Source organism: Megachile rotundata, chromosome 1 (genome assembly GCF_050947335.1).
Source record: "Megachile rotundata isolate GNS110a chromosome 1, iyMegRotu1, whole genome shotgun sequence".
NCBI lineage: Eukaryota > Metazoa > Arthropoda > Insecta > Hymenoptera > Megachilidae > Megachile > Megachile rotundata.
In genome coordinates this window covers 21,785,268-21,811,695 of record NC_134983.1, presented here as the reverse complement: position 1 = coordinate 21,811,695, position 26,428 = coordinate 21,785,268, and the positions used below count along the sequence as shown (strand labels likewise).

The 26,428-nt window shown below is 34.5% G+C and overlaps 2 protein-coding genes across 10 annotated transcripts in view; one reads left to right on the top strand and one right to left on the bottom strand.

Annotated features, from left to right (window-relative positions):
* Positions 1–4,330, top strand: part of LOC100879514 (very long chain fatty acid elongase 7) — a 67,869-nt gene extending 63,539 nt beyond the window's left edge. For both annotated transcript variants that reach the window (XM_012298953.2, XM_012298949.2), the window contains one exon: positions 134–4,330. In XM_012298953.2, coding sequence (XP_012154343.1) covers positions 134–481 — 348 coding nt within the window. In that variant the 3' untranslated portion in view covers positions 482–4,330. The remainder of the gene's footprint in view (positions 1–133) is intronic.
* LOC105664368 (uncharacterized) lies at positions 2,889–24,557 on the bottom strand. 8 transcript variants are annotated; one of them, XR_013037676.1, is made up of 13 exons: positions 20,015–20,500; positions 17,842–17,951; positions 16,441–17,724; positions 15,631–15,690; positions 15,199–15,561; positions 14,834–15,047; positions 14,036–14,529; positions 13,437–13,650; positions 9,158–13,343; positions 8,106–9,079; positions 7,627–7,728; positions 7,245–7,493; positions 2,889–7,160 (listed from the first exon to the last, which is right to left on the bottom strand). XR_013037676.1 is itself a non-coding variant. In XM_076530013.1 (12 exons), the coding sequence occupies exons 5-7, from the start codon at positions 15,303–15,305 to the stop codon at positions 13,640–13,642; spliced, it is 288 nt and encodes a 95-aa protein (XP_076386128.1). In that variant the 5' UTR covers positions 15,306–15,561; positions 15,631–15,690; positions 16,441–17,724; positions 17,842–17,951; positions 20,015–20,501; the 3' UTR covers positions 2,889–7,160; positions 7,245–7,493; positions 7,572–7,728; positions 8,106–9,079; positions 9,158–13,343; positions 13,437–13,639. The 8 variants fall into 8 exon arrangements, 1 of the variants encoding a protein (XP_076386128.1); XR_013037677.1 differs by lacking the exons at positions 16,441–17,724; positions 17,842–17,951; positions 20,015–20,500 and adding exons at positions 23,996–24,120; positions 24,250–24,557 and having other exon boundaries at positions 7,572–7,728; XR_013037692.1 differs by lacking the exons at positions 16,441–17,724; positions 17,842–17,951; positions 20,015–20,500 and adding exons at positions 24,039–24,120; positions 24,250–24,557 and having other exon boundaries at positions 7,572–7,728.
* Positions 24,558–26,428: the final 1,871 nt, after the last annotated feature.

The window sequence follows — 26,428 nt, the reverse complement described above, 5'->3', positions numbered from 1 at the left end:
TCCCTGTCACCCCGTCCACATCGTCCACTCGCCCGAGTGAACTTCCGAACAGACGTAGCCACTCTTAGAGCATAGCCATTTCTGTCACACTGCGATTAACAACGAAATAACATTAGCGTGTTGCTCGTTTCAGGTGCAATTCGTGTTGATCATGAGTCACCAGTTCCAGCTGTTCTTCACAGAGTGCGATTATCCTCGTACCTTTATGATCTGGATCGGTCTGCACGGCTTGCTATTCCTAGGACTGTTCTCGGACTTTTACAAAGCGAAGTACGGTGACAGATCGAAGTCGAAACAGAGTGCGCAAAACGGATCGTCGACGGGCGTGTGTATGCCGATCCTCGAGGACAAGTCGACGCCGCGGCAAAACGGCGTCTCGTCGTACGCGACGATCTACAACAAGGAATACAACAGTTGTTACAGCAACGGGACGAACAACGGCTACGTTGCCAACAACAACACGGAGAAGAAACACGCTTAAGACGGTCCCCTCCGTGTGTTTTATAATTGTAGAACAACAATAGCCGGGACAGGACAAACACGCGTAAACATGTACACACAAATACACACGAAATATTATTTAATTGTATCATTCAATCTCGCGTCCTCGACGTTTCTTCAAGGATCTTGCAACGGCTCCGCGTTCAACGGACCGACCGTTTGTTTGTTTTCTTCTTTTTTCCTCGTCGCGAGGATGCTACGCGCGCGAGAACAAACGATGCTAGTTAAGAATAATTGCGGATTCTGTGTTCATAATAAAAAACGCGCGCACAGTCGTCGACGAGAGATCTGCTGAACGCTTTAAATTATTTCGCGTTAACACTGTCAACGGGCTGACGATCACGGTTCTCCCTCTTCTTTATATGCTGGATCAATCGACAACAGCGAGGACCTACTTAACCCTTTCGTTATGACTATACTGTGCGTTGAAATTGATCGTATCAACGCCGCTAGTGTGATCGAGACAATATTTATGTACCTAACTAGCACTATTGTAATCTTCAAGGTTAAATTGCTCTCTGCGTGTTTCTTGGATTCAATTTTATTAGCGAGGTTTAGGGGATTTCTTTTCTTAGGTTATGCGGTGAAATTTTTCTTTAGCCACTATAGTGATCGAGACTGTTATTTGTTACGCTATAATGGTTGGAACTTTACAGTTAGATCTTTAATTAAATTCAAATAATTTGTCATCGCGTTCGGACTTATTTAGACCTGTGTCTTCAGAGACTAGTTAAAACTAGTGAATTATGTGTGGAGGTCTCTCCAACTATTATAGTGGATGTTGCAACTGATCTGTAATTCAGAGATTTATGGGTATAGCCAGACTTCCCCTTAAAAATAAAATATAGCTTTTCTTCTGTCCCAGAAGAAAACATCTTCTCTTTCCTAAATAAAAACTAAATTATAATTGCATTTATTAATGTTTTCAATACGATGAAATTTACGTTGAGTTAAATTTTGTCTATGCTGTGATAACCTGGCTATTACCCTGCGAGTTTCGTTTGTCTATAGTGGCTACATGCAGACACTTGAAAACAGTCAACTGATATATGAATTTAATACAATTGTAAAAATTGGACAATGAATCTTTTTTATATTGTATACTATTGTACCATGTGTCGAATTAAATTTCATGGTTGTATAGATTCGTTGACGAATAATTTTCTGTGTCTAATTGTTTACTATAAATGTGGAGAAACGTTACGCTTAATCTACCGATATTGTGGTCAAATTATTTCTGTAGAAAATTTTTGTGCGTGTGACGATTATAAACGTAAGAGAAAACTGAATTTTGCAAATACATTTTAGCAGAGTATGTAGCACTCGAATAATTGATAAACATTTTTATATTAAATATGTGATATGAAACTCGTTCTCGCACACATTTGAAAAACATAGTAAGTTAATTAAATTATTTCTATTCCTTTTTCCGTGCCATAAGTGGCAAAAAATTAAAATATGACTGGTTCCAAAATGGTCGCTGTTAATTTATGTAATTGTTATAAACAAATGAACTATCACTTTGACTTTGAATCAAATCGTCTACTGTAAATTTGAGGATAAAATAAAGGTTCCAGTCACCCATGGTGTCCAAACAAATAAGCAGATAAACTCAATTTGTTAACGTTAAGAGTTTAGACCAAACAAAATTCTGCTGACAAAATAAAGTAACAGTCTGAACAACAACGTCTCATATTATAGAACGATGTACGCTACATAAATGATTTACAAAATTATGTCTAAGCTTATTATACAAATCTTATATTAAATAAAACTTTGATAGTATCATAAGTTCTGCATAGTTGTATTAACAAAAATTTGTGGTCTAGTTTTCAAAATCTTTTTCTTTGAAAAAACATTCTTCATAATTTTGTCAATGCAAGTTTGTGGTGTTTATTGTACTATTTGGGAATATTTTTCTCTATGTCTTTTGTTCAAGAATTATTCATGACAAAATGATGTCCAAAGGTTTACGGATGCGTCACTATTTCTATTATACACTATTCTAATTCACAAAATTGTATTTAAAACAAACAAGAATGTTTCCTTGTCAAAAAATTTTAAATTACTGACACGTTTTTTATCTGCGTAGCGAAAGGGTTAACGAAATAACGGTCTTTTCTACATTGTTGTGTACACATTAATCTAACGATCGTTCGCAACAGGATTGCGAATGAGCAGCCGTGAAATATCGTCGGCTCGTGGATAGCTTTATTAAGCAACTAGCAAAGAGAAGAGCGATGGAAGGTTGCAAAAGGCGTCGTAAAGCGCACACGGTTCATTAAATGAATAATAATCGAAGTAATTGTATAGAACAAGGTCCACCACTTCATCGACTTCAATGACCTCGATGCATGTTACGGAGATTAAATAATTTATTTTATTAAAAAAGAAAAACAATAAAACGAAGATGTTATATACATTTTTTTTAATACTTCATTGGGTATCACCCTCTTCCTGCCTATAGATTTTATATGCATCATTGTATGTTTATATGTATGTACAAAATTGTTTGGGAAATTAATCTTCAAACGTGTATGAGGTCTCTGAAATTTGTGAAGTGGAACACATTTTATACAGGGTGTTTCAGATAATTCAGACAAATAGCTTTAAGACAGTTTGAGATGTTGTGAGAAGAATTTAAATGTCAAGTGATATTCTTAAAGTACACACATTTTGTTATCTTTAAATAATTGCAGTTCCTTCTGTTTTTGCTTATGAGTGAAAGGTGAAACAGTTGGATTAATTTTACACTAAACTTGCACCTTATTCTTTCCACATATTAAGAGCTAATTTAATAATTTCATTAAGAGCTAAGTATCGCTTGATGTCATGTAATATTTCTATCAACATGTGGGAACATCTTGAACCGTTTTAAGGATATTTATATGAATTGTTTGAAACGTCTTGCATACGTAATAATAATCTCGTCGAAAATGTTCTGTTTTCCGCACGCGATTCCTAGCCGTCTGTTCTTTTCCCCGATTTTGTTAATTGTCGCGTGCGTTGCGTGTGGATGAGGAACTGTGTGATCGGTTTGCTATTTTAGACGCGATTGCGAGGCATTTCTCTGATTGGGACCTCTCCCTCTACCCTTCATCCGTAATCCCTCCCCTATCGTCGTCCGACTCTGTCTCCCTAATGCCCCGATTGTGTTCAAAGCTTTGGTGTTCGTCGTAGAAAATAAGCGTGAGTCGATTCGCGTGCAAGGAGATATAATCGTGAGGCTCTTTCCTCTCGAAACGTATGGTTCTGGCCACCATGATACACGAGCGTTGTTGCTTCGGTAAATTGTTGTTAACACGGTGGCTGCTAAGGGAGGCATCTATGGCAGACGCCCATGAAAGTTTTTAGTGATAGCTGAACAACCGAAGCGTTCGAAGAAACTTTTCATACGACTTAGAATTAATTTTGATTATCAATAAAAAACGATCGATTAAATTCTACCTTTCAATTTTCTATCTTAGATTAATACTAACTATCTATTATTCAAAATGTATCTTTTATTCTCTTGTATTGGTGTCGGCCACCGGTGACCCCCAGGTGACAGTCAACCGCGGAACGTAGAAAATTGTCGGTGGTGAGATCGAAATTCCGAAAGAGAAAATAGAAAAATCTCTTATTCGCCGTTTGTTTTTGGCTTTGGATTTGACTGACCTTTGGACAGCGATCTGACTTGGCAAACTGGCAATTTTTAATCGCTTAAATTACAGAATCGCGATCTCAGCAGATCATACCTTGCGAGAATTTGTATTTGTATTTTATATATAATTATCAAATTATTTGTTATTCGAAAAAATATTTCAAATAAAATTTACCTGTTTCAGTATTTGACGAATGAACGATTGAGACATTTGAAATTTTACATGTCTGAAGTTTAAATATCTATTCCTTTCACATTATATCCTAATATATTTTGCGGACAATGTATTAAACTAAATGTAAACGAATACAGTAAGGGACAGTATCAGGTGAACCGAGTGTATCCGCTGTCCAAAGGTTAAACGAAAGAAATGGTAGAACTTGTACAATGTTGCGAATAGAAGAGAAAATGTTTACCCTAAGAGAAAACGTTTACCCTAAGAATCGTATACAAATCTCGTGTTAAGATTACAGACTTTTTGTACTCTTCCCGTAACGGGGAAAGAATTTGAAGAATTTTTATTTATGACCGCACAGAGAAATAAAAGAAAATCCGAGGTAAAAAAAATAGATAAAAATAAACGAAGAGGATGAAGACGAAGACGGAACGAATTCGATCCTGTAAAAATTTGATGTTGTATATTTTTACAAGGGAAATAGATCGGATCGCATAATAAATGAAACGTTGACGTTAAATGGGTGTCAAAAGACGTGCTTTCTTCTGAAAGTATTCGTATTATTGAAGTTTATTATGCCAAGATTTTAATAACGTATTAGAGAAGTATTTCAGAGCAATTTGTAATAAAAAAAAAAACGAAAGAAAAAACGATAAAGAAAAAAAAAACCGAAGTTACGCTGAAAGAGAAAACAACGTCGACAAGACTGTTAACGTAGACGTAATGTTGTACGAAGTTAATCTTCGAGTCTCGATAAACATTTCCTTCTTTTACTATTGTTTCTAGCTTTTAACTAGTTTATTGTTGTTGTTGTCATTTTCTTTTCTCTCTTATTTCCGATTCTTGTCGTCTCAACTTGTACAGGAATTGATCTTCGAACAATTTTTGTATCTTCAAAACTCGGAAGCGTTGTTTCTTAACCTGTTCAATCGAAGGAAATCGAGAAACTGGTAATATATGCGGAAAACTGTTGATTGTACATGAAAAACTAACTCGAAAGTAAGGAATAAAATGTTTTCGTATGCGATTTCTTTTTCGAGAAAATGATTCTTGAAAACGTAATAACGATACATATAGAATAAATAAATAAAACAAACACTTATTTTATAATAAGCATTATTTTATATTTTATTTCATACCAATTTTGTTGTATTAGTTAAAAGTAGGTGGAGATTCGAGTTAGGTTGGGTTAGGTTACCTAATCCGAGTCCCTTTCTTCAATACCTAATTTCATAGAAATTAGATACATTCAGTATTATTATTTCGATTATTGGCGGAATCTTTGACATATCTTGAGCAAAGAATTGACTCTCGTTATATCGCCGTGGGTCTGTAAGAGTGGAAGCTCTTGGAATTGGCAATATAGCAAGAGATATTTCCACGGAGGGTTTGACTATGGTATCTCTATAGCGAGTGGTGATATAAGACTTAATATGAAATATGGCAATATACTGTACTTCTACAGTTTACTATATTAGGATAAAGATTCGACAGAATTGCAAGATGCAATGCAAATATGAATACGTAATAATTACACTACATTTCGTTTATTATCGTCAATTAATTTTTACCAACGCATTAATCCATTTTAATAAGAATTAATAATAATTTAATTTTTACCCCGGGCCCTCAGAGTTTAGAGCCGACCCTGCTGCTATCGCTCACTCTATCTCGCGATTTCAAAATTGATTTTCTCGAAAAGAAAGCCTCATACGAATATAATACCGTTTCACATTTTTTCAATTTTTTACTTTATCGCATTTCCATGCTTTAACTTCAGTTAATCACAAATTCATATTGCTTATTCTTGAAATGCATCCACAATGGACACATAGCAATATATTTTCTTTTTACCATACACTGCAAGTTTTGTTACACGTATTCATAAGAATAGCTTGATAGTACAGCTGAAATCTTTGAGACATATTTCTGTGGTTACAATACCCATTGTGCGTATCGGAGAGCAATTCTGTCGATTCGTAAACTCGTGTCTGTCGATGACAATAAATCCATATAAATGTCGAGGCACGAGAATAAAACATTTCTACGAAATTATGTAACTGCTTCACTGATGCAGTTTAAGCATTCACGATTCTATTCAATTCGAAGATAATTATTATATTATTAATCTACATCTCCACATCGATTTTTACCAAAATTCATTCGTCGACGTATAGGGTGCTAAAACAGTAACAGAGATAAACTTCACAAATTTTATAGCAAGATTACAAATTCCTTATTACAAACCGTGTCGATTCTTTTGCAAATTAATTGGGTAACCACTCTATGATATATAGCAAATTAACAAAATTCCTATTTTTCTAAGTGATTCCTGTTTTCTGAGTATCATCGTTTCTTTACCATTCATCCAAAGGTACCTTTCGCTACCTCCTTGGTATCTAACTACCTTTTCCAGTTGTAACATTCATTCAAAGGAACCTTTCGCTATTTCCTTGGTGCCTAAATACCTTTCCCAATTGTACCGACTTTGCTTTAATATCTTCTTCTCCTGTTAAAACGTCTTCTCCTATTAAAACTTATTCTGTTAATATTATTAACATATCTTATTCTGTTAAAACCGCCCTTTCGCTAATTTACCGATTTTCCATTTCCTTCCCCTACCTTCAAAGAAAACTTAGTTCACGCGATCGTTTAGCTTTAACACATCTACTAAATCAAGGAAGAAAACATACGTGCATGAATGACTGACGATGAGTCCAAAGATGAAGTCTTTCGCTTTCGAAGAATGGAAAATTATTCGACCACGTGAAAAAGTGTCAAGACCGGTTCACACGTTTGCGAAAGAGACTCGCGTCATCGTCTCATTATCTAATACCAACTCTGTAATGATTACCAATTATCATTATATTTTTGTATATAATTGAGGAGAATTACAGGAGAATAAAGCAAATTTTAATTAGTTACTTTCAGTAGTGTGAGAATAGGGATATCAAAGTCCTTTTATTTTTAACGTGATTTTGTAGTCTGAAGATTTGTAGGATTTCATAATCTAATTCGATTAATATGCTGTGAGTTTAGAACAGGTTTGAGATTTGAATTAGATCGGTTTAGGGTGCCGGAGGCGAAAAGTTCAAGGAGAAGCCATCGGAAAAGGTACGTCTCATTCTTCATTTCTCACGGTCATGAAGGTTCCAAAGTTCAGGAATTCTGAAACTGCAAAGGTTCAAAGTTCTAAAGTACGGAACTTAAAAATATTTGTATTTCTAATGAGTTCTGTGTCTTGTTGCTTACCACGTATTAAATAATAATATTGAAACAGTAATAAAAATTCAAATAATATTTAAACCTCCAAAAATATTTAGACATTTCCCATCGCCCTTCAAAGCCATAGTTGATGAAATAAAAAATATTCTCCAAACTTAATTACACCGTTACAGAGTACACAAGTCTACAAAGTGACAAGTGAATCGCAGAGATAATAGATAGAATGATACTGAACAATTTTTTCCGTTACCAAAATCCTCGTTAAAGCTCAGTTTTCGAATTATTAAAGAAAAGTACCAATAGTGAGAGCGCGAGCTCAGTTGGTTATGCGTCGGTGTCATTTAATAAATCTGCCGACAAAGTTGATTCTATGGGTCAAAATAAAGTAAACACCGAGAGTAGAAATTTTACATTTTGTTTGTTCGCTGCTATAGTCAATAATGGCGCGTAACCAACACTTCCGTGGCTCGCGTTCTTATTGGTCAATGTTTTTCTAGTTATAATTCAAAAATTAAACTTTAACGAACTAATAAGTCCAAACACACTGTAGTATACACGCACTGCATTTGTCACTCTTGTAATCGACTAAAATGCAACTCTTCCATTGTTGCAAACAAGTGAAGTTTAAGAATTAAATAATTCCTGTGTACGATGATCAGGCACTTTTCAATAAAAGTATTCCTGCTTCTTCCTCTTCTTATTGGAACACAATGTGATATTAAATAAAACATTTCTGTAAAAAATTGCAAACTCATTTTACGACTTTTAACTTATATTAAAATCTTGCCTTGTAATTCTTTTTATTGCTACATTTGCACTTATCTTAATTCTCGATTCAATTTTAATTGCCAATAAATTGGGATGTAATTACCTCCGACCATTTATATGCTCACAAATTTGTACATATCCATTTAAATACCAACCGGTTTTTATCTTTCGAGATGTTTTAATTAAAGTTCTCAATTTAAAACACATAAGGAAATAATGTTTCCATGATTAATACAATTGACAAAATATTCTTTTTTATTAATACAGAGAATATTGTTAAAAATTAAATATTTCGTGATGTATGCGAAACGATTACTGGAACGGTTTCATACTTTTCCGACTGTCATCAGTGTTCCATTTACTAAATTTATATACCTGCTATATACCTTCTATTATCTTGAGCATATGCGATAAATACTCTTATCCGACGATTATATTTTATTCAAACTTATCATGAAACGTGAGGAAAGAAGGTTTTCTTCAAAAGACTTATTTTGGTGTAAAATAAGTTTTAACAAATATTATAAAAGTAGAGTTATAACAATTATATTACCGTTGAAATTTTAATCAAAACAAGATCCGTTATTTATACATGTATATATGTATAACCTTCTAATAGTCATTTTAGTTATTTCAGTCTTTTTAGGATATTCAGGTATGATTTAATTACACCACGTTCTTCATGGCATGCATTATTCTGTAGACACAAAAATTTTTATTCAAACAAGTTTACTTTATATTCCGAAGCTTCGACTCATTTATAAATTCTGCAAAAAAATATAAACTAGATAAAAATACATACTTGGTATTTAATACAATTATTTATAAACAAACTCATTACAAACCGACATGTCCGCAAACTTTTTCACTCCACGTTTCAATAAACATATCCTTACATTACATCGTATGACTTACATTTATAGCTTCTTACTCTAAAATCATTTGTATGCTATTTAATCGCTTTCAAAATTAAAAGAACAGTTTCTCGTCATACAAAAGTTCTATTCTTCCTAGGTTTTCTATACAATACCCTCTCAACGAACAATCTGTAAAAAGAAACATTTTACACAGGTACGGGTCCACGTTATCGATAGGTACGGTTATGTCACCGGTTGACGGCGCAATCTCGTAACGCATAGTGCACCATGGGACGTCACGAAAGCACGAGGAAGGTAGAGGAGAATTTCGCGGCATAACGGCAATGATATCGTGTGCCGGTGAATACGTAGAACGGAAGTAGCGTGTAATACACCGAGAACGCGAAACGGTGGTGCAAGGGTGCGAGTGGGATCGAGCATCACCGCTCGAGCCCCGCCCTGTATATATTTTTAACCGATTCTATCGAAAGTCCGGCCGGCGTGGCACACTGTTCTCTCGTGATACGAGTGCGTGGTTTCTAGCGAAGAACAGACAGAAAGGAAGGACGTGACAAGTCAAACTGGCGCAACAAGTGAAAAAGGAATCATCCTGTTGCAACCCGCAGCACGGTGAGTTACATTTTCCTCTTCATTTCACTTTGATCGCCGAATATACCGGCGTCGCTCGGACGTCGTTCGAGTCTCCTCGAACTGCTGCTGCGCGGCAGCACTATTTAAGGCGCATTTACACGCGACCGTACCGACAACTTACCTATCCCCACTTCTTTTTTCGCACTGGGTCGTGAAACCTGACCGTTCATTGGCCACTCATCTTTTATAATCATAGAATACTATTTACGTATGAATATTATAATTATAATTGTACGTATCGTAATTTTTAGTTATCTTATTGTATCGTATTGACAGGTCACGTGTATTTCAATCGAATCGGTGTTTCTCGAACTTCATGTACATTCGGATTCAACGAAGGTTTCTTTGTGTAAAGATTGTTTAAATAATTTATCATGAATACAATGCAGTCGATTAATATCTTATTAACTGTCTTAATTATGTTCAGTCATGATTCGCATAATTATTTTCAGTTCGCTGTAGTGAGCGTGTAGGTTTATAATCTACGTTTACGCACGAAGATGTACGAAGACGCACGAGCGATCATCTGCGAATTTACGAACTATTCAAATGTAGCTAGTACGATTTCAGTGGAATTCTTATATAATATATAATAACTGACAAGTGTGTACGTTTATAAAATAATTCTTTTATTTTAAGGATCATTTTATATGTGATTTGGAAATTGATTTTCAAAAAAGAAAAATGAAAATATAGCTCCTTGGCTCAAGGTATCTCTACGATCGTGACAGTTGTGGTTTAGGTTATGTAGGAGTACTTGACCTCTCGCCTATTAAAAGTATGAACTATTTTACATTAAAGTCTCGTCGAACGTAACTTGAATAAATCAAACAACTTGTAAATAGGCGGCAAAACTTATGAAACGTAATTTATCACGGATTAAACGTCATTAATGATTTGAATTTACGCCAGCATTCGCTAAGCAGCGAGTGTAAACAGTATTAGACATTTCCGATTAATCCATAATTTATTTTTCACACATTCTCGTTACATACGTAATTGAAATACGTAATAAATTGTTCGAAGAAAATAAGTACCTGTTCTAGAAAAATTCCGTTGACACTGATAGCAAATAATAGTTCGAAGCAAAAGATTTTCACTTGTAAAATAAACTTTCGTATGAAATACTTTATTGGGATAATTAAAATGATCCTTTCACTTTTTACGACACGTTCTATTAACGTACGCATAAAAGTTTGGCAATACAGTTTGTGCGGAATCAAAATTGACCCCGTAAATTGATAATTATTCCCTTGGTTTTCGTCGGTATCAAAGGTGTTTTACGCAATTGCACGGATGTTTGCGTTACGTTTCGTTAATTTAACTTTTCGCTCTATCGTGATTTAACGCGGCAGTAAACGCAATAATGATAATTTATAAGACGATACGATTGAAGTGTGTAAATAAATTGCATTTGAATTCTCTGTAAATTCAAATTTTATTTTATTGCTGATTGCAGCGATACAACGCGGGTCAGTACACAACACAATGCGTTTCGTTCCGAAACCATGTTCCTTCGCAAGAAATCTGAAAGTTCCGTATTTCAAAACATGGGTGAATTTAATTACTAAAAGAATCTACGCAGAATTTTAGTTGGAGTGTAACCTAGTTTTCAAAAAGAAAGGAAAAGAAAATTGTCGGTATTAAAGCAATGTCGCAATATATTCGCAACTTTTCAATCTAGTGGCTGAATAAATAAGACATTTAGCTTCGCCTAATTACAGGTACGAGTAACTTTTCTCATTTTTCGTTTCTTATCGATCGCTCCCTGAAAGGATAATAACCGGCACGGTTGATAGCAAAAAGTAAAAGTAAAACCAGTAAGAAGTAGAGTGTTACCACGCGTATAAATTTTCGAGTTAATATCCACCGTTCGAAATTCCTCGGCAATAAAAAGTTCACTTAGACTCGTAGACCCACTGCACTTCGGTGAGTCAATCGTGAACGTGACTCGTGTGTATGTGGTTATAAATGATGATCGTAAGTTTGTATACGCTTTTTTAAACATTCCAAACGCGTTGGTTAGAGACATTTCCTCATAGCAAGGCCTTCGGAGCTCGTAATCGATAAATAAATTAACCCTTTTTCGATATGTATGCAATTATCATCTTTTAGAGAGGTATTTGTCTATAGGTACTTTTAATTATTTGCAATATTTTTTTACAGAAACCGTGTCACTATTACAGTTGTACTGCTATTACAGTGCTTAGTGTAGCGTAACTGTTAAATGTAGGAAAGGTGAGGAGAGTGTTTAGACCTACTGGTAAGGCATTCTAGCAGGTCTGTAACGTGATATTTATTGGGATGGGTAGGAATGTGGGTGCTACGCATGTTGAGCACTTGCGAGAAAGCCGAAATTCGAGGTTCGTCTGCGTCTTCTAGCGGCAGCGAGCGGTACTAGGAGTAATTCTCCATATTCAACTACTTCACTATAACAGTTCTCATCCTATATTATTATTTATTGATATTATTATCATTACATTACTCTACTAATTTCTTATGAAGTTCAAGATTCAAAGATATCCTTAAAATAGCTTGTATCCCTTTACTTATTATATCTCTTTTGGATTTTATAAATAATTCAGATAAATACATTTGTTGAACATATACATTTACATGTATTTACTATTTATTTACATTACCCAATACATTTATTTTTCCGTTTATAATAAATGAAAAATTTGTCACATACTGTTGCAATATATTTTATTGAGAACCTCTCGATCCATTTTGCAAATTGAATAAGTAAGAGAATTTAAGGATTCTTGAAACAAATACCTTTTCTAGACACCTAGTCAGAAATCATTTTTCACGCATTCGAGTAAAAGGAACACACTTCCTGCAGTTTCGACACTAGACAGTTTCGACAGCGGTCGAAATTTTCGAGGATTACATGTTACGCCGCAATAATTAAGTGTCGATCGTTATCAAGTTTAATTATTCATCGCGATGTAATTCTGCTCGATTCGTCGTGGCGGTTAGACGAATATTGCACGGACTAGCGATCATTTTGATGCCGCGTTATTCACCTCTCGACGCCGAAACTTTCTCTCTCGGGCCGGGCTTCGTCTCGATCAGAAATTCCTTTTCTTCTTCTCTCTCTTTCTTCGACAACGTAATCGTCACGATCAACTGGAGGTTCGATCATCGAACCGACCAAACTATTTTATAGGCAGAGGTGTCCAGATGACTATGTCGATATTTTACTTCGTTTAACCCTTCTGGGGATTTGACACACCTTTGTCGAATCAATTGTAGATAACTTTGATGTCATTGTTATTGACAATCAGAAAAGCTTATTAGTCTCGGTATTGACAATTAGAAAAGTTTATAACTTGCATAAACAACTTGTAGATACTAATATAGATAGTCAGGTATCTTATGTCGATTCGATCACACCGCTTTTGTTCTAAAGTATCTTTGACATAGATAGTCTTTCGTTGATACAGCTGTATTGACATACACGTATGATAACACGTGTTATTCAATGAATCGGTGATAATCAATCAGTTCTATGCAATAGCTGTAAGGAATAAAAATACGTTTTTTATTATACAAAAATCACGTCTCTAAATAATAAACACATGAAGATATGAAAGACTGTAATTGAACTTACTTTTGCACAACTTGATACTGCTTTCTTTACCTATGTAACCTTTTGAATAAAATATATACTTCTTTACTGTGCTTCACTTTCTTATTTTTCCTGCTTGATGTTACATTTGTAACATTCAGTTCTGCTTTGTAAAGTAATGTTGATTTCTTGTATTATCAGCTGCTTTAGTATATTTTGTCCAACAAAGTAAATTTACCAATTTACTAACATTTTTCTGAAATCACAAAAAAATTAGTATCTAGAATTACAGCAAAGTTACGCCAACAACTAGTTGAGAAATATTACAATAGCTAGGTTTTCAATTATACATATACAGCATAAACTCCAGTGGAAAGTTGTTAAGCAAAGAAAAGAAGTGCTAATTGCAAATGCAGCATCGAATTTGCATTCAGAGTGATAATTTTATAGAGGAAGTTTAAATCTGCGGTTTGCCTTCCGCTTTCCGAAGCATGCGAGTTGACGATTCAACTCCGTGATCGCCAAAGCTCATCAAGTGACCCAATTGAATTTTTACATAACACTAGAGTTTATGCTAAATTTCAGTCGTTCAAATACGATTCGGTAACCAGATCATCAAGGTGAATCCCAAATGTGCTCACTTCAAGGTTGACTGTGTAACAATTCGAGAGTTATAGGATTTTCAACAATTTTTAGAATCAGATTTCTTAATTGGTCGCTCAGAAGAGTATTTAAAAATTCATTATTTTAAATTGAGATCATATATTCATCATCTCAAATTGACATATATTTTCAAAAATTGAGATGAAACTGTACAATCCTATCTCTTGGAGAACACCTTACAAAATGTGTCTCAACTTCTTTTATTTTTTGCTGTAATAAAACTATATTCTTCTACTTGTATTCTACATTTCAATCGAATAGCTTCGAGAATGTGGAAGCTCCTCTGCTTTCTTTGCGTATAAATATGAGCTAAAAAGTTTTTATCTTGGATTTGCTTGTTTCGAAAGCAGCTCACTTGCATTTGAAGCGTTTGAGAACTCGAAGAACCAACAACCGAAAAAGTAATTATGAAGCGCTTCAGTCTGGTAGTCACCGTGTCAGCAACCGGAAGTCCCTTTCCTCCACATTCTCCCTACATGAACAATAAATTTTTGAGTAAATTTGAAAGGAACCTAGTTCGCCTAGATGGGCATCGTTTACCGAAAAGGTGGGCCGTGTTGCGAAAAATAATGTGGGTCAGGAGGTCGCGAAGGCGAGGCGCGATCCATCAGCTGGCTGAGAAACGGGGCACAATGTCGAGCATACCGAATCGTGTTAATCACGATTCACAAACGGTACGAGCCGTTCCATTAAAAGCGAAACTGCCTGAACTGGGAAAGACGTTTCGGTGGGCACGTATCGAACCGTTGTGCAACACGGACTATCGGGACACTTACGCTCGATTTTTTTCTTCTGATCCTCGTGCCCGTATACACTTGGCTGAAACAGTGGGCCAAGGCCAAATTCTTCTACCGTCACTGTTATCGGTCGGACTCCACGATTGATCCTTCGAACATTATACATCCGTTTCATCTTCTTTCTTGAAACTTTCGCTCGTTTGTCTCTGCTGGAACGTGAATTGCCTGGATAAAATAATCAGGGCGGTTCTTGCTAAAAAATAGGTAAGATTAGGTAAGATTAGCTAAGGAATAATTGGCTACTTCAAATGAGATTGTGAGGATATACTATTACAAAGATACTATGATATTTTAGATAATAATATATAATAATAAAGATGGATATAACATACTAGTTGTCTTACTATTGTTCAACTATTCCATCTTCAACAATCATGATAATATTCCAAAGAACTTGAGAAGGAATTTTCGGCTTCAAATTGTAACCCCAGCATAGGAGATTATGAGGCATCCTCTAGACAGCGAAATAGTAAGCCATCAATTATTTTTAATGAAATTGTCAAGTTAACACGGATTAATTGCAACCGTGTATTGCGATCAGCTGAGCATGAATGACTCAATGTTGTCGGTTACATAAGATCTCGACGAATTGGGTCGTGCGCCATGTGGAAAACGACGTCTTCGATTCTTCTTTCAGCCATTCACTGGCCATGCCACACAAAGGTACCGTTCGAATTTCTCTAACACACTGCAGCTTTTGTGTCAACCTATAATTTCCACAAAATTTTATCTTCAATTTTTTTTAATTAATCTCATTGATATTTATTAATATTTACCTTATTTGTCAAATTTTTCAAACACGATATACTTGTATGTATATTAGACAAGTTTAATACCTGAAAAAAACAATAAAGTGCACATTAGAACTAAAAACGTGCAATTAAAATTAAAATTTATTCTTCGCAAAAAAATTAATCGTGCTCCACTTTATGATAAACAATTGCATAATATTTTAAGTGCTTAAAAAAATTAGTCGTAATTCATGACATAAGCTTATTTTCATTAAAACAGGTAATAAACTCGTATTAAGATTTATACATATGAATGCTATAATATTAACGAGTGTTAATTGAAGAGTTAAGTAATAATCTTCTGTCGATATTGCGAGCAATGCTGATGTTACTAATCTAATCTCGTTTTGTAATACCTAATAAAAAAATATTGTATAACTTCATATCTGTAGACTGTAGAATATCACATTATCTACATGCCACACCTTAAAAAGAAGTTTTGTCTGCTAGACTAAATATTAGATGTTAAACATTTCGTGTTAGATGAACAAACGTTATGGAAAGAAAATAAACTGTCTTTTTATTCTTGATGGCTTCTAGTTTTTTCGCCACTAAACTTGACAGTTACCGTAAACGTACGAAAGAATCCGGAAACTGCCGAAAGTCATGCGTACGGTTCCGAGTGCAATCGTAAATATATTAATTCAAGAATTTTCTAATTTCCTTAAGTCTGTACATTCTCGAACTTCAAATATCTCAATTTCTAAAATTGTTCAAGTTCACAAATTTCCAGAGTTCGAAATCTCAGAATGTCCTCGTTTCCGAATTCCGATAACCTCCAAGTTCATACAGTACCTTAGATCGTCAAATGTTAGGGCACGAAATTCTTAGATACACAAATTCCTTTGTAATCAAATAAGCTTCAAAATTACGAGACCATTAAACCCTAGATTTCCATATTTATAGGTCCCCAAAATGTTAACCTGTTCTACAATATTCAAATTCCTTAAATTTTGTAAAAATCGATGAGGAAGTCCTTCTCTAAATAAGCCGAGTGTATTCTTGCCATAATCGGAAGTGTTCGAAAACAATCGTGAGTGCACGATATTAATCGTGAATGCCGAAAGGTTCCGTAAACAGCCGAATGCAACCAGTGGCACCCATATGCACTAAAAATCAGTAGGTGCTCGAGAGCAAGCGTAAATTCCCGAAAACAACCGAAGACGTCCGCGGATCGAATGACACGAGCTATCCAGATCCGTTCTACAGAATAATAGCGAAACGAGTATAGTTAAGGCCGTTTTCGTTCGAGATAAGCTTCCGTTTTACCGTTCTCCGACAATTCAGTCGCACGCTATAATTTTCCGCTCGTTTTCTAGAATAAAGACCATTGGTTTTACAGCTCTTTACCGAACCCAATGACCACCGCTCTTTACAGAAGCTTTTAACTTGTCGTTCGATTTTAAGTGAACGATTTACGATCGCGATGTGTTTTATTCGAAAGTTACGTGTCTAAACTTCCAGTTTACTCGGCGCTACAATAATTTAGAAACGACTCAGAAGTTCGTCCTTCGTTTGTTAGAGTACTAAACGTCAATCCCACTATAGTCCCACGCGAACATAAGTTTAACATCGTTGAATGACACGAGGGCCATTAATGGCCAGTGCTGGACGAATAGTTAACCTATAATTAACACATCGTCATATAATTAACCTTGTATTCTACAACAATTTTTTATCGAAATATAATCATTTGATTTCGTGTAAAGGTAATGTTATACACGATTTATACATCATTTATATTTATTCAATATCCACGTACAAAAAGCAAACAATAGGGACTTGTACATAACCTTGATAGTTTTGAAACTGTTGCAACATTATTGGAAAAAGAATAGCAAGTCACAGTGTGCGATTTACCAATGTGGAATAAAATTATTCCAGAAAGACGTAACCTGAGCAGGTACATGTTTTTATCAACATTACGTGAACAATTAATTCGTAGAAACAACTAAGACTTTTTTCCCGCTTATTTGGAATATTTTACGTCTTCGGAACAAATTGCTTCATTTTCTAATACATTTAATGCGTGTTGTCACGTGCGTTGTATATTTACGACGTGTTACGAATTCACAAATTCTGAAATCAGGTTTCATGATCATTACAAGTGTCACGGATGTGTAACGTAAAAACAATATCAAGGTAGACGGAGAAATTTGAGGATATAGGGTTATAGGGATGCAGAAATTTACATACCATGCGTATATATTTTTGCAATTATAATTTTAGCCAAGGCGTCTCGAATCTGCGAAATTATCATTACGTATTATTCCATGTGAAAAGAACTATATGCAGAGCACTGAGACCTATAATTACGGAAGAAATTCGTAAATATTAATGAGATTTGATCAGAAATCAGGACACCCTCTCATGTATAATAATGAAATTACGATTATCGTTACATCCATTTCATGCGTATTATGGCTTTAATTTACCTTGCTAAACAGTAATTCACCTTTGCAACTCACAAGTAAACCTACCCAAGTGTCACTCTCCGATTTTCATGAAATTTGGATATGTTATAGTACATGGAAAATTAGGGGACACGTATTTTTTTTTAGCTGCGGTAAAACATATTTAGGGTATGAAACAACCCCCCAAAGTGTGAGGGTAAAATAGAAAAATTGCGATATTTTCGAGATCAGTGAAGCAATTTTGATGATTTTTGGTATGAAAGTATCTTTCGATAGAAGACAAAAATTGGCCTAGGTATGTTGGAAAGGGAGTGAAAATTAGGGGGTGAAATACCCTAAAGCGACCAATTTCTTGCTGTAAAAAAATCGGTTTTGATCTGATCGAAATAAAATCTATTAAAACTTCAAGAGGAAAGTTAATTAGGGAACACGTATTTTTTTTTTTTTTTTGTTACATAAATATTTGGGACGTAAATAACTCCTAAATTACCGCGCTCGTTTGGCACTACGCATGAAACACCTTGCAAAACTGTATCTCTTAACTGTTCGATCTTTTTAATATATCGGTTTTTTACGTTACTGAATGGAAATCTGAAATCAAAATTCAATATAACGGATCCATTATGGCGGACGAAAACTCGAAAACCTACTTAAATAGACTGTATCTGTAACATGCGATTTTCAAAATATAATACAATTTCTGACATTCATTGTTAGGTGTGTAAGGTGAATCAAGCGTGTTAAGAACATATTGTATATTGTTTATAACAAAATTGTTTGAACAAAGGAATTAATAAAATATGTGATCGATGTTTCCATAGACATTTTTTGCATACAATGAATGCTGTCATCAGATTTTAAAAAATTTCATTTTTAAGCTATATTGTTCAAACAATTTTGTTATAAACAATATACAATATGTTCTTAACACGCTTGATTCACCTTACACACCTAACAATGAATGTCAGAAATTGTATTATATTTTGAAAATCGCATGTTATAGATACAGTCTATTTAAGTAGGTTTTCGAGTTTTCGTCCGCCATAATGGATCCGTTATATTGAATTTTGATTTCAGATTTCCATTCAGTAACGTAAAAAACCGATATATTAAAAAGATCGAACAGTTAAGAGATACAGTTTTGCAAGGTGTTTCATGCGTAGTGCCAAACGAGCGCGGTAATTTAGGAGTTATTTACGTCCCAAATATTTATGTAACAAAAAAAAAAAAAAAATACGTGTTCCCTAATTAACTTTCCTCTTGAAGTTTTAATAGATTTTATTTCGATCAGATCAAAACCGATTTTTTTACAGCAAGAAATTGGTCGCTTTAGGGTATTTCACCCCCTAATTTTCACTCCCCTTCCAACATACCTAGGCCAATTTTTGTCTTCTATCGAAAGATACTTTCATACCAAAAATCATCAAAATTGCTTCACTGATCTCGAAAATATCGCAATTTTTCTATTTTACCCTCACACTTTGGGGGGTTGTTTCATACCCTAAATATGTTTTACCGCAGCTAAAAAAAAATACGTGTCCCCTAATTTTCCATGTACTATAACATATCCAAATTTCATGAAAATCGGAGAGTGACACTTGGGTAGGTTTACTTGTCAGTGTTTATTAACTTATTATCGTGATCGATATTTATGTAGTTTCCCGCGCGAACAGCCATTTTGCCATTTTTCGACTTCTCGCACCTGAACAAATTTTACTAAATTTTTTTTCAAACATAAAGTCATTCAATGACAAAGATTCTAAGATCAAATATTTCGAGGTCCAATAAGTTGGGATACGATCATTTCTAAAAATGATTTAAAAATCTTCGGCCACGGCCCATAAATTCTTGGAACCAACGAAGGTCATAGAGAAGTTCAAAGACAAGAATATAAAACGAATCGGAACTGCGTAGAAAGAAGGAATATCGAGATGGCTCGACGTTTATGTCCTTACCTTTTTTCATGATCTTGAACTTATCACGTCTCGTGTAAATTCTTGCCGCAATCTTTGTCCGAAAATATTTTCTATTTGAGGTACGATTACCCTTCGAGCATACGTTATTCACTATAATTCCTTTTCCTTCCGTGACCTTGAAAGAAGCGACGACCTCCGCTGTCTCCGACGATATTTCATTTGAAATATGGACGATTACCAGTGTAAACAAAGTCTAGAAATATTAGGCTATGATTTATGGACGGTGAGAAATAGATTCGTAAATCGAAACCTGTACAAATCGACGACTTGAAATTGAAGACAGCCTTCGATCGAAGGCTTGAAATTGAAGTCAACACAGAGTCGACACTGTCGGCACCTTTGATCTCTCGAAAGAGCGGGAAATTTAAATCGAACAAATCTACTTTCGTGTCATTCTCCAATAATTTATAATATATTTGTAACAAATTTTCTATACATTACTAATATTGTTTTGCGAGGTATTTTGATCAATTTTACGGCGTTGAAAAGTTGAAAAGAAAAGAATATACCTAATGATTGCTCTACAAAATATATTTGAAGAATATTACTTGAGATATAAATTAAACAGTCCCTATTAATCTATTAAATTTCGAAACGAATCTATTAATTTCTAATTTTTTAAAGAGAATCGATAAGAAATACAATACGAAATTGGTCAACGTACCCCGTGAGAATCCCATTAACGATGCATACAATATTTATCGCGATTAAGAATACATTGAACTTCGCGCGCAAAACAAACACGGCGGAAGTGAACGATCAAAGGTCGCTCGATAGATTTTCGTGTAAGTTCGCACGGATCACTGATCTTTGCTCTTACAAACGGTGCCGAAAGCCGGGTTTGCATCGGACTTGACGTAAGCGACATTGAAATTGCGTCACCGGCCAAAAATGTTTTTACCCATTTCGAAATTCACTGGACTTGGCGCGGGGACAATATTCGAGCCACCTCGTCGAGGCGTTCTTTCATATCTGGAGTATCTCGGATACTTTGAGGAAGCGCCTCTTGAGGTGGCGAGTTTACATGTGCAATATAACGCGTGATATAACCACTTGCTGTATGATACTTTAGCTGCTGTACAGCAAGTAAATATATGAATATATGAACAATATTTGCAGTTAAAATTATTTTTAGTAGCAACAGGTTGTGACTAAAATTTTTTGATTGAAGATTTGTTGAATTTTTTTGAAGTTATTATTTCTTTGTCGTTATCTATTATTGTCTGTTTTACTGTGTCTCATATCACTGTACACATCATATGTATAACATATTTAGTTAACAAATATTTTAGTGCAAAATGTATGATGAGTGTGAGCTACCTTTTGAGTAAGGTAAACTTGTAAACGATTAGTATACGAACATGAGTATATTCTTCACGTATAGTCAATACAGTAAACGGCAATATAACACGTGTCAATATAACGCACGGTGATGTCTCACATGAGTGACACAAAGTGTCTCTACAGCTATTAGATGATGATGAAGGTTTGTACAGACTGTATATTTTAAAACATTAAAGCAATAAATAGTATGAAAGCTCTGTTATCATCGAGGTCACCAATGAACAAGGTTACGATTTCTTGAAATAATCAAAGAAAAAACTTCTGCTAATCATCCTACAGTCTTTAAAAATTTCACGGTTTTAATATTTCCGTCCGATCGGTGCGTATCACGGAAGTAAACGACGCCCTTGACATTTCCAGAATCGCTAAACTCTAATTGCAGTAAAATTGCAAAAGTTGCCCGTGCGAAATATTGTCGTAACAGGGATAACGTAATTTTATAAATATTAATAAACTTCAGTCAATCGAAGATCACAAATAAACTTCGCGGATGTCGAAACTTCGAAAACATTGAAGATAAAGAGAATGATGAAAATTTTAATGGAACGACAAAATGATTAACTGCAGAATGAAAACTTCAATGGCAGGAATATTACATGGCACATTACGGAGGCTTTTTATGAATTATTGTCTCGCTGTGAACACTTTTCATATACTGCAAACATTTATGAATACTTTGTATGTTGGTACAGACAAATTTGTGTGAAGGTGTTTATTTTTACCACAAAAGGTTTTGCATATGTATATTAAAAACGTCTGTCAAAGTTCGTGAAAACATTCTTTCCTTGTATTATATTTTTTAAATAATTTATGAAGGTTCTTTTAAGTTCTTTCATTTTTAATTTGTAAATAGAGCATTTTGTAAATAGATTGACATTAAATTGCAAAATAACAGTTCGGTTTTTCAAAACTGATCGAATAAAAAATTATATCAATAATGTAAGAACTAATTTAAATAATTCTTCGATCAAAGATAGAATAAATACGGCATTAAAATTGTAACAAAAAATATATCACTTATCAGCAGACAATCACGGAAACTCTACGACTCAATTAATAAAAGAAGTTGCTGACTTACGGTAATAAAGTTAAACTTTAATCGTGTTTGTAAAACGGTGTTGACGTAAACATTTAATTCATCCGATGTGCTCCAATAAAACCATCAAATCAATGTTGAACCAACAAGAAGTGCGAAAATGAAATAATTATGATCTGCATATTTTGTGTTCTTCGTGACTTGTACAAATTTGATACATCCGATTGAAGAATTTGCAAACAATACAATTTACAAACAATCGTTTTTTTTATAGCGATATAATTTTAATGAACTATTGAATCGATTTTAATATTTCTGTTTCCTGACAATTTTCTGTTTGTACGATTTTATCGCTGATATAATGAGAGTCGATTTCATGAAACCGAATGACAAAATACCTGCATAAAAATGTCAATACGACAAGAAAAGCTATGACTGAATGTCGCATGAGTTCTTTAATTTACAATTTTATACTAATGGATCACATATTTTCTTTTTTCTTATGCCAAAGATGTTTCAAGCAGTACGTTTACGTAAAGGCGCATATATGCTCTTTTGGAATATAGCATCACCTGATGAATTCCTACAGTAAATAAATACAAAGCCTCTTAATGGATAAAACGTCTAAGAATTATCTAATAGGATTTCCATAAAGCATCGTCTCATTACCATAATTATTGCAAACTACATAATATACGTAAGAATGCAAAGTTGTTTAACATGTACGGATTACAGAGATTGTGACAGTTGATATGAATTGTATGTTTAATCATTTAAGAAGCGAACGCTTTTTATAAAAATCCGTATTTGCATGGAACATGATACTGTAATAAGGAGTTTATATCTTTTATGAAGTCCGCGATATTTGTTTACGTTACATGTGTTATAAAAAAGTAATTAAAAACAATAATATTGTATAATTCGCTCGAAAAAAAATACATTGACGCCGTCTTTTTTATATTACGTCGCATATGTGAGAAAAGAAACTGCCCCGGGCGTCAAATATGGCAGAGCTTCTTCCAGTCTGTACGCAAACTACGTGTAAGTACTTTGCAAAACATAAATCAAACGTATTTTCTTTCTTTTTGCTTCGTGAAAGACAGCTGAATATCGACACGAATAAAAATATTTGAAGAAAGTTTGGAGAAAATTTCGCTTTTGTTCGTCCTCCACGTAACGCAAGAAGCAAAGAAGTGCATAATCATTGTTCACGCAAGAATTTTGGTGACGTCATAGTCATCGATTTTTGACAAAAAATTTAGTGTGACGATTAGTATGGAAATTTAGTTTTAACGGCATGGAGGAAAAATATTTTGCATATATTTGGAAAGGAGATTGCATAAGTTATTGATTGTTATCACTAGATCTCTAAACGTCATCTTTATTGTATTTTTTTAAATAAATCAGTCACTGCCGAATTTAGAATAACGTTCCAACTCATTTGCTGTAAACTTTGAAAAACTCTTTTCAAAAAATTTGATTACTTGGAATTATGGTGACCTTGAAAGTCTAGACACATATTTGGTTTTTTCTCATTAAACTAATCGCAAGCAAATTTAAAATTTAAATTATATACTAACTAAAATTTTATGTCTTATTGCGGGAGTACACAATTGAATTTACGTCTTTTTCATGTAGAGACATCTACGTTTGTGCCATCAATTATGGGCCCTGCAAACATGTAATTTATCTTCTTTCTTCTAACCTATAATTCACATACAATAATTAAATATTTCTTTCTGTCGTTTATAATCATAAAATAATATTTAAAATTAGTAGTTATAGTATTATTAATCACTGTAAAAAATCTCGCTTGTTAAGCTTTTATTCGAACCTCGTGATAAGTCAAAATGTCCAACACAATGTTTTTCCTTCGCCGGTAGCAGCCTCCGCAGTCAGATAAAAACGGAGATAAAATTGGGTTTAAAGTTTGAAACGTAGGTATCTAAAAAAGAAAAAAGTAAGCGGATTAACTTACGGAAGGAGTACGCGAAGAAAACAATAAGAATCACAGATGGAATAATTGGTGAGAGGACTTGGCAGAAGGGCGGGAAGAGACGCGTCGCGACGTATCCACGCGAAAACGTCATTGTCCGTGAAGGCGAACGCGCATCGTGAACCATCGCGTCAAAGGATCGCAACAGGTAGAAGGGATGCGATACCAATATGGCGACTCGGTTAAAAGCAAACAACTGGCGTAACCGCAGTCAGTCCGCAACACGGCACGGCGGTGAACGCGTTCGTTTATAGAGTTGTTATCGGTGTCGTAACACGAGCGCGCGCATTTACCTTTCTTTTCTCCCTTTTTTTTTATATCTCCTTTTCGTTCGCATTCTTTATCTCCTGTTTTGCCGCCAAACGAAGGGACGTCACGTGACTCCGTCAAATCGTCGTGCCTGCTCATCGGTACCTGTTCGTCTTCCGTGATCAACGACCAGTTAAAATATTGAAATCAATTTCCTCTCTTGCTTCGTGTGATCGGAATAGTGTGTGTTCGATTGTTCGAAAAAGCGATTATCGAGAGATAATTGGCGCGACTGTCGCCCGGCTTCCACTGGTAAGCGTACACATCTTTTAATACTGGTTTTACGATCGTTTCTTTCTAGTTTTCTGACGTAATGGATATTGTAGTTTCACGGAAACGGGAATTTATGGACGCGTTAATTGAATCTCTCAACTCGAAAATCTGATTGCCTGTCGAAATTGTAAGCGAGACGGTTATACACATTTCGTATAGGTTATGTTTCTGTTTTATTTGAACCCCCGAACGCGTGCCTTTGATGACTTAACGTACAATATCAAGTTTATATAAGATTTACTTGTATTATATTTCTTTCTAGTTTTCCAATTTTTTAAAATTCCTTTCACCATTTAGGTGTATATTGTATAACATTAAGATTTGAATCACGATTAACTTTGCTGTCAGAGGAGTAAATGAAACATAGAAACGGGAACAGTTAAATAGTATTAACACTCTAGATACAAAATTAAAATAGTATAAAATAGAAAATTAGACCATCCTGTTCAAAAGTGTTGCCGTGTTTAATTTTTTTTCCCAAATAATTAAAATTTTAGACTCGATTTCTTTCATATACAAATATTTGTTTTGACTGCCTAATTTAATCGACGCATCCTTGTACACATATTGGTTCTGCATCTACTGTTATTTCCACAGTGGTGATCAACGTTTTCTAGGAAGTGTATCTTGGCCACAGTGATTGAATAAAACAAAACTTTCTCATACGATTACATAGTCGTATAAATACGTTATTACTCACACGTACTCTATATTCGTATTTTGATAAATAAGTTATTTTGACATGCTCTAAAATCATGTATTTTTAGATACTCAGGTAGTTACGTGACTCGATATTAATTCGCCATTTTCTTTTTTATATCGTGCAATATTCACGTTGCATTCAAATGGTTTCGTAAATTACGTTTTCGAAGATACAACCGTAAGTCAGCACTTTAATTTTTATTAATTATTCACAGTGTTAAAACATTTTTGACGAAGTTGAACCTTTCGTAGAAAAAGTAGCGACTTTCATTTATCAATTCACCGTCGTAAAATTAAGCAGCGAACCTCGTGTATTGTCCATATCTTGCGATTGCTTGTTAGTAACACGCGATCGGTCGTAAAGCAACGGTTCTATTTGCACGATACGCGTACAGATATAATTGTCCGTAGAAAAAAATGAATATGTACACGTTCTCGAGAGGAACGCGTGCGATATTATCTTTAATCATGTGTGCCTATATCAGTGCCTCTGTGTTTACCGTCGGCGGGTATGTAAATACTCTTCCATTAATTCCTCGAAACACGAAATTGTCAAACATAGATGTTGCATAGAAATATTCACAAAGCACGATTTTCATTATCGGATGTAGCATTTGTTCTTTTAAAGTACTTTTCAATACATCTGTGGTCGCCCAAACCAGATATCTATACCTTCAGGTAATTTTAATTAGCAAGACTGATAACCTGTACACTTTTATTAAGCGCATGTCAT

What these genes read in the sequence shown, in the direction of transcription:
- LOC105664368 (XM_076530013.1), bottom strand. Translation starts at nt 15,305, where the DNA reads ATGCCTCATAATCTCCTATGCTGGGGTTACAATTTGAAGCCGAAAATT. An exon ending in GATGGAATAGTTGAACAATA is followed by an intron (nt 15,004 to 15,198) that starts GTAAGACAACTA and finishes TTCACGTTCCAG; the next exon opens with CAGAGACAAACGAGCGAAAG.